This window comes from Elephas maximus, chromosome 7 (assembly GCF_024166365.1).
Source record: "Elephas maximus indicus isolate mEleMax1 chromosome 7, mEleMax1 primary haplotype, whole genome shotgun sequence".
NCBI lineage: Eukaryota > Metazoa > Chordata > Mammalia > Proboscidea > Elephantidae > Elephas > Elephas maximus.
The window spans coordinates 57,548,295-57,557,850 of NC_064825.1; the positions used below are offsets into that span (position 1 = coordinate 57,548,295).

General features: G+C 38.9%; 1 protein-coding gene across 1 annotated transcript; it reads left to right on the forward strand.

The window, feature by feature from the left end:
• Positions 1–5,980: 5,980 nt before the first annotated feature.
• LOC126079242 (olfactory receptor 51Q1-like) lies at positions 5,981–6,940 on the forward strand. The gene has a single exon (XM_049890168.1). It carries the CDS (start codon positions 5,993–5,995, stop codon positions 6,938–6,940), a length of 948 nt encoding a protein of 315 aa, XP_049746125.1. The 5' UTR covers positions 5,981–5,992.
• Positions 6,941–9,556: the final 2,616 nt, after the last annotated feature.

Below are 9,556 nucleotides of genomic sequence, written 5' to 3' on the forward strand. Positions count from 1 at the left end.
CCTATGTACAACAGAACGAAACACTGCCCAGTCCTGTGTCATCCTTGCAAACATTTTTATGCTTGAGCACGTTGTTGGAGCCACTGTGTCAATCCATCATATTGAGAGCCTTTCTGTTTTTTGCTGACCAAGCATGATGTCCCTCTTCAGGGACTGGTCCCTCCTGAGAACACGTCCAAAGCACGTGAGACCAAGTTCTGTCATCCTTGCTTCTAAGGAGCATTCTGTACTTCTTCCAAGACAGGTTTGTTCATTCCTCTGGCAATCCATGATATATTCTATATTCTTCATCAACGTCATAATTCAAAGGTATTAATTATCCTTCAGTCTTCCTTATTCATTGTCCAGCTTTTGAATGTATAGGAGGTGACTGAAAATACCATGACTTGGGTCGGGTGTACTTTAGTCCTTAAAGTGACATCTTTGCTTTTGAACACCTCAAAGAGTTCTTCTGCAACAGATATGGACAATCCAACAGTTGGTTTCATTTTCTGATCACTGCTCCCATAGGCGTTCATTGTGGATTCCAGTACAAAGAAATCCTTGACAACTTCAATGTTTTCTCCCCTGTTAAGATTACAACTTAGAAAACACTAATGGGCAGCTCCTCTCTGTCGCATGGCACTGCTGTGAGTCAAAATTGACTCAATGGCACCTAACAACATACTCATAAAATGCATAAAACAAAAATCACCAGAATTAAAAAAATAAGTAGACAAAACCATAAACATAGTGGTAGATTTTATTATACTTTTCTTAGTAACTGGTATAACAAGTAGGCAAAAACCAAAATCAGTAAGATTTAAGAGATTTGGGAAACATGATTAAAGCCCTAATCTACAAAGCCAATAATATCATGCACACTCACATTCTTTTATAACACATAGGGAACACCTACCACAACTAATCACTCAGATGTAGTAAAGTTTTATTTCTTGGTCTGGTTTGAGGACAGAAAATGTATTCACTTTGTGATCATTATTGAGTTATTCTCTTCTAAGGGGAGGCTTATCGGTGAATGTTATATTCCAATAAAAAGTGAATTAAAGACAAACCAAAATGTAATGCAATAAGACATTGTGAAAGTGTGATAATCTTCTGCTTGTATGGTGGTGAGCAGTGGATCAATCTTTGCATCTAACTTATTCTCACACTTACTTTCACCAAATCTCCAGCTGGAGCCTCACACACCAACCCCCTGCCTTCCTGAGATCCACATGCCTCAAATTCATGATTCTTTCTGAGTCAGAAAAATGGCTTGACTTCTTGTTCTCTTGTCCCTCTATAGTCAGTCGGGTTCTTTCCATCTTCGCTTTGAAAAATCAATTATAGTCACCAATATTCTTTCTATATTTCATGGTTGAAATTTCTCACCTGATTTTGTTTTTATTTTTTTTTTTTTAGGACTTCCTGGGTGGCAGAAATAGTTAAAGGCTCTACTACTAGCCAAAAGATTAGTGGTTCAAACCCACCCAGAAGCATCTCAGGAGTCAGGCCTGGCGAACTGCCTCTGAAAGGTTGAAAGCTTGAAAACGCTATGGAACAGTTCTACTCTGCACATAAGGGGTTGTCATGAGTTAGAGTCAACTCGATGGCAACTAACAACAATAAAAACGTGTTTTACTTCACCCAGTATCTTTGCTCCCGTGAGTTATAGTTGCATTATTATTAATATCTGAGATAAACACGTGTTCAACCCACCTGGTGGCCATATTTTGATTTACATATTTTTCTTCCTGTCTTCTGTCAGATTTAATACATGTTTTTAATTTTGTCCTTGTTTATTTTGGAGTTATAAATTATACTTCTGTTCTTAGGGGTAGAGTTTTAACATATATAGTTTATGAAGCCCAAACTTACTCAAAATGCCCTTCATCCTCTTCAAATAAACAAGAAAACTTGCAGGACTTAAGCTATATTTAGTTTCTTTTCTGCCATTTTTCATATGTACAATGATTATTTCATATATATATTTTAAATGTAATTTTATTGACAAGGCCAGACATTCACATGGTCCAAATTTCAAGAATGAGTTACTATTTAGTGAAAATATTTACTTCTATTCTATAGTTCAGTCATTCTGTTTCTCTCCAAAAAGGCAACAATGATTTTCTGTTTATTGTTTTTTTCTTTTAGGATAAAATTCATTCATAAACAAGAAACTATATTCATTCATACCTTTTCCCAGTGAAAATTGTAGACTGTCTTTTACTTGTCTTTTAATATACACACATATCTTGGAGATCCCTCACAACCAGAACATGAACACCATCACATATTATTATAAATCCGGTGCTGTCGAGTCGATTCAGACACATAGTGACCCTATAGGACAGAGTAGAACTGCCCAATAGAGTTTTGAAGGAGCGCCTGGTGGATTCGAACTGCTGACCCTTTGGTTAGCAGTCGTAGCACTTAACCACTATTTCTACATATTAATATAGTTACAGAATATTTGATTGTGTTAATTTTACTACATGGTATGTTATCAGAATTTATTCACCAGTTCTCAATTTATTTCCATTTCTGTACTCTTGTAAATAATGCTGCAGTGAATAATTGGTATATATATCAATGAGCTCATGTGTAAATCCATTTATAAGATAAATTCCTAGTAAATAATTTTATGTATTTAAAATTCAGATAGGTATAATATTTTCATTGTTCTCCTTAGAAGTCCTACTTATTTATTGTCCTTGTCTCACCAGAAATTTTGAAAGCACCTACTTCGCTACACACTTGCCAACGAAGTGTGTTATAATTTTTTTTTATCTTGCTGTTATGATGAATAGAAAAAATGTGTATCAATTTGAAGATAATTTTTATTTTTCTTAATATGAATGACTTTTCACTCTGAATACCAAAGAGCTGGCCTATTTTTATTATCTGGTGAGCAGTATAACCCAATGAAGTTATACATCAATTTCCAGAACAGCTCTTTAGATGACACTCGTCATAGCCCTTCTTTCCTAAGTGGAGATCCAGTCTTCCTGAAGAAAGAAGTAAATTACACTATACATAGCAGCTAATACCTGTAAAGGATATTCCTTTTTTTGCCTTTCTGACTTTTGAATCTATCAAGAGTTTTGAGATACCACCCCCAATACCTTTAAGCCATCTCAAATTGGTTTGGTTTTATTCAAGATAGAGGACCATGTCAAAGGTCCTCTAAGCTCCAATATAACATTCCCTCTCAAATCTAGATAAGCTTCAGTAGTAAGCAGGAAGGAACCAGTGATCACCAAGACAGCATCTACCAGAAAATGGGCTAGGTCCTTTCCATGTCACCTCATAAAGTCTTCATATTTTTGTGACTTAGCTAGTTTTGCTCAGTCACTGGAACATACCGAACATTTAGTAAATGTTAGTTATTATACATATTATTACTTTTTGTTCACATGTTTGTTTCCCCTCAAACTAGGTGTCCAGATAGTTACTAAAGTCAAAGGGATTGTACCTTTTGGCTTTGTTTCCAATAATCTCAAAATAGTTTTAAGTAGGCTTTCTAGACCAGCTTTTAGAGGGAGGTAAAATATAAGTTCATCACCTAAGTAATTTTTACCAACTCAGATTTAATCTTGAAAAGCTTTGGAGCAGTAAGATAAGATTTCTTGCTTTTTGGTAAATGGATTGCTAATGGCTACAAGTGCCTCCTCTGAACAACCCTCTGACTTTTGGGTTCTGTCCCTTAGGGCCTCAAGTCTCAAAGCACAATCCTCATATTTCTACAAGATTCTTCCAGAGGTTTCCCCACCCACCTCCTGCATTTCATCCCTGGATCTTCAGGAGCATATAAGCTCATTCAGCTACAAAGCAGAGAATAGAAAGACTACAGAGAGTGCACAGGTGAGGCTGGGCTGTCCCATGAATGATTAGTGATAAGAGGAGGGAAACACCTGGGGAAAAGGTTGTTCTGAGTGAGAACAGGGGATGTTTTATAGGGGGAGGGTGAAAGCAGACCTACCTTCAGACACATATTGAGAGGAGGTTGGACTGAGGTGGGGAGATGTGGTAGGGACAACAAAATGAAGTGATTTTTCCAGAAATTTATCATTATCTCCCATTGAGTTTAAAGAATAGCCCTGCTCCCACTAGTCTCTTACATGTAACCTGTGGCCATTGAAGCCAGGGTGTTTTCAAAGCACGTTAAGAGTCAATGGCCTTCTTAGATTCAACCACATATCATCTATCAAGAAATTCTTTCCTGAAATCTGGCCTTTTCTAGGTGATATTCCTGCATTCCCATTTTACTTATCTTCCTCTCTGCCTTGCAAATGGTTCAATCAATGTCTTAAAAGGGTGGCATGAAGTGTTAAGGGAAGCAAGGAAGCACTGAATGAAGAATAAACAAAAACCAGCACAAGCCAGGCAGGGGATCCTGAATCACACTGCTGTGAAGGGTGGGCCTGTGGTTTCCCAGCCATGCAGTTGTCCCACAATGAGAGTTAGAAGCCAACGGGAAGGTAAAGGGATGATTTCCTTAGTATTCTCCAACTATTTACCACACATACACAAGTCATAGGAGCAAAGAAACAGGACAGGAGGAACCTGAAGACCTAAGTAAACTACCCCCACGCATAATGCAGGAGTCCCCATCACCCCCACCTGGTAGAGAGTCTCTAAGAATTTTACCTGTAGGGAGAGTTACTTGAAAGACTAGAAATAACTGCCTTATTGCTATTTTTGTGCCATGTAGTCAATTCCTACTCATGGTGACCTCCTATGTTACAGGGTAAAACTAATACATAAGGTATTTTTTACTATAATCTTTACAGAAACAGATTGTTAGGCTATTTCTTCAGCAGTGCTGTTGGGTGGGTCCGTATTGCAACAAGTTCTCAGTTACCAGCCAAGTGCAAACTGCTAACTGCACCCTGGGGATATTAACTGTATTACACCAAAAAAACCAAGCCTGCTAGGATCGTCAATTCCAATTCATAGTGACTCCATAGAACAGAGTAGAAATGCCCCCACACGGTTTCAAGGAACGACTGGTGAATTCAAACTGTCGACCTTTGGTTAGAAGCTGAGCTCTTAATCACTGAGCCACCAGGGTTCCTAACTGTCTTATATCAGAGTAAAATTAGTATCAAGTTTTACTGTTATTAAGGTTTTTTTTTTTTTTCCTTAGCACGCACCCACTGACCTTAGTTCTGCCCTCGGGAAGAAAAGACCAAGTATAAATTCAGAAATTCTCTAATCTCTGATAGACTTTCAGATGATGCATCTACCATGTCTTCTTTCTCTTCCCACAACCCTCTGCCCCTTGTGTGCTCATACACACACACACACACACTTGGGCATTATATCCACCTACTTAATTATTTCTCTTGGATAGCGCTTATGAACATCAAACTCAACATACACACACTGTATCTGTGATCTTCTCCCCAGAATCTTCTACTACTCTAGTGCTGCATATAGAAGTTATTATTACTGTAATCTACACAGTTGCCAAAGTAAGAAACCAGGGCATTATCTTTGATACTTCATATCACTCAATAGTACATAAACGATTAAAGGGAAGGAAATATTTTATTTTTTCTGTGATGCCAAGGAGAATATACAGCAAGATTAGTCTTTGTATTTGGTCAATAGTAACTTATTTGAAATATAAATGAGAGCACTTCCAGTTAGTAAATGCAAATGCCTAAATACATATGTATAAAAAAAAATACGTATGTATATAGACGTATAAACAGGGGAAGGTAAGAAGTATAATACAAGAGGTTTAGAGGAAGCATTAATTAATTGCACAGAAAATCAGAAGAAATGAAACATTAAAAAAAGATCATTTTAAATAGAAATTTATGTCAGAAGAACCTGCAGTTGTTACTGTTCTAGCTAATTATATAGCTCAGTAGTATTGGGAAAAGCAGTCCCACACACATCTTTGACTCTTCAATTGAATGGACAATGACTCTATGGCATTAGAACACTGATGAGATTCTTATTGTAGGAAACAGACATTCTGGTTCTTCATTCAACAGTCATGTCCAAGGTGAATAACACCACCCAAGACCCCTTCTACTTCATCCTCACGGGTATCCCTGGATTTGAGGCCTTCCACATCTGGATTTCCATTCCTTTCTGCTGCTTCTACACCATCTCTATCATGGGCAACACCACCATCCTAGCCGTCATCCACACAGAGCCATCTCTCCGCCAGCCCATGTACCTATTTCTCTCCATGCTGGCCCTGACTGACCTGGGTCTCACCCTCACCACCCTGCCCACAGTCATGCAGCTCCTCTGGTTCAACATTCAGAAGATCACTTTTGAGGCCTGTTTTGCCCAGTTCTTCTTCCTCCATGGATTCTCATTCATGGAATCTTCTGTCCTGCTGGCCATGTCCTTTGACCGCTATGTGGCCATTTGTCACCCCCTCCATTATGCCTCCATCCTTACCAGTAAAGTCACTGGCAGGATCGGAGTAGCCATCATCTGCCGTTGTGTTCTGGCTGTTCTTCCCTCCCTTTTGCTACTCAAGCACCTGCCTTTCTGCCACTCTCACCTTCTCTCTCACTCCTACTGCCTCCACCAGGATATGATTCGCCTAGTCTGTGCTGATATTCAGGTCAACAGCTGGTATGGATTTGCTCTTGGGTTGCTCATTATTGTGTTGGACCCATTGCTCATTGTGCTCTCCTATGCACTCATCCTGAGAAGTATCTTGGGCACAGCCACCTGGGCTGACCGGCTCCGGGCCCTTAGTAACTGTCTGTCCCACTTTCTGGCTGTTCTGGTTCTCTATGTGCCTATGGTGAGTCTATCCATGACTCATCGCTTTGCAAAACATGCTGCACCACTGGTCCATGTGGTCATTGCCAATATCTACGTGCTGGCCCCTCCTGTGATGAATCCCATCATTTACAGTGTCAAGACGAAGCAGATACGCCAAGGAATCTTTCATCTTCTCTTCCAGAGGAAGTTGCACTAAGAGTAGAATTTAGGTTTAGAGAAATACTTTTTATAGGTAACATTGAGTCAAGAGCAGAGGCCACTATCATGAAAACTATAAATAGCATAGACAAGAGAAGGAATAGAAACTGCTTAAGAAACTTTAAATGTAAATAAAGAGACATGATTATTCCCTGACTAGAAATTAAGATAGGTAATGTTTCTGAAAACCCAGCTTTGCTCTTAGTTTTATTGTTTTGATTAAAAAAAATTAAAAGATTTAATTTAAAATACTTCCCCTGAGGTCAGCACAGTGGGACTAAACCAAAAGCAAAGGAGTTTCGTTTCCTGAATAAACTGAATGCTTCAAAGGCCAGTGTAGCAAGGGCAGGGGTTTGGGGACCATGATTTCAGGGGACATATAAGTCAATTGGCATAATAAAATCTATTAAGAAAACATTCTGCATCCCACTTTGAAGAATGGCATCTAGGGTCTTAAATGCTAGCAAACAACCATCTAAGATGCATCAATTAGCCTCAACCCACCTGGCTCAAAGGAGAATGAAGAACACCAAGGACACAAGGTGATTACGAGCCCAAGAGAGAGAAAGGGCCGCATGAAACAGCGACTACATCTTCCTGAGACCAGAAGAACTAGATGGTGCCCGGCTATAACCTATGACTGCCCCGGCAGGGAACACAATAGAGAACCCCTGAGGGATCAGAAGAGTAGTGGGATGCAGACCCCAAATTCTCATAAAAAAGACCAGACTTAATGGTCTGACTGAGACTAGAAGGACCCCTGTGGTCCTTGCTCCCAGACCTTCTGTTGCCCCAGGACAGGAACCATTCCCGAAGCCAACTTTTCAGACATGGATTGGACTGAACAATGGGATGGAGAGGGATGCTGGTGAGGAGTGAGCTTCTTGGATCAGGTGGACACTTGAGACTATGTTGGCATCTCCTGCCTGGAGGGTAGATGAGAAGGTAGAGGGGGTTAGAAGCTGGCAAAATGGACACGAAAAGACAGTGTGGAGGGAGAGAGCAGGCTGTCTCATTAGGGGGAGAGTAATTGGGACAATGTAGCAAGGTGTATATAATGTTTTTATGTGAGAGACTGATTGGTAAACTTTCACTTAAAGCACAATAAAAATTATATACAAAAAAAAAACCTCCCCTGTTCCTCCTTCTTCACGTGGGTGTTGTTATTAAAGTATGTGATGAAATACAAAATTTTGTGTAATAAACTCAGAATGCTGGTAAATGTATGAAAATACTTATTGAAGCTGCTATATATTTCTGCCTGTATAAATCATTACTAAAGCAAATGTCAGCTCTTAATTAAACACAAAAGCTCCTATAATCATAATCTGAAATAATGAAAGAGAAACTTTATAAACTAGCTGGCAAAATTAAAGAAAGATGGTTATAAATATTGATGCTACAGGAAAAGAAAACTGAATACCAATTTTCAGAAGCCAAAATGGAAGGAGCCTGGGAGTTCAAGAACCTGTTGAATTAATGTTCAAGGCAGAGTTCACTTAAAGTCAGTGGTGGAACCAGTGTTTCAGAAAGATGGAAACTACTGCTTAGAGAAAATGGTAGATGCTGGTATGAGCTAGAAGACAGACGCACCTGGAAGATAAGCATAAAGAAAGTTTGAATGTTAAGAGTGTCATACATAGAAAAAAGTGCAAATTGTTTAAATTAGACTCATTTTCTAAACTAGCTCAAGCTGTGCTGATATTATGCTGGGCTCCTTTGATTTGCCTGCAAACATCTTAATAGGGCTTATAAGACCCTCTGTCATCTTTCAAGGAATTCTGGGGCCACAGTGTTTAAAGCACTTGGCTGCAACCCAAAAGGTCAGCGGTTTGAGCCCAACAGCCAGTCCCTGGGAGAAAGATGAGGCAGATAATTCTATAAAGATTTACAGCTTTGGAAACCCTACGGGCAGCTCTACTCTGTCCTATAGGGCCACTATGTGTCAGAATCTACTCGGCAGTTGTGGGTTTTCGTAAGTTACCTATCACTGACCTCCTCTGCAGCTGTGCTTACATCACTCTTCTCACTTTCTCTATGAAGGACTACCATTACTGAATGTTTTCATCAAAGATTCTATAGAATTATCTTGATCGAAAGAGGGGAAAACATGGAAGAGAATTTAAAATTCTCAATAGAATCTAGATTTTCTGAAGCCACTGAGGTTGGATGAACCCCCAAAACTATTGCCCTGAGATAATCTTTAAACTTTATGTTATAAACCTTAAGCCAAAACTATCTCCCGAAATCTTCTTTGAACCAAAAATAGCTTATTTTAATTAGTAAAATATGGCTGGTTTGAGCACTTTAAAATAATTACCTATGTGGATCAAATTGACAACAGCAACTTGAAACATTGGATGAGATGCTTAGGGGCAGGAAGTTTAAGACAATGGTGGTAGAATAATGTAGAAGAGAATAATGATAACGGTACTACAACTTGAAGAAGTAACCAATGTCACTGAATTGTACATGTAGAAATTGTTGAAATGGTGTAATTTTGGTTGCAAATACTTTCACACACACATACACAAAAATTTTAAAAAGAAAATTCTGACTTTCAATTCTGGGTAGGATGAGATGCCAGGGCAATATTCTTGTTGATGCTACTAGA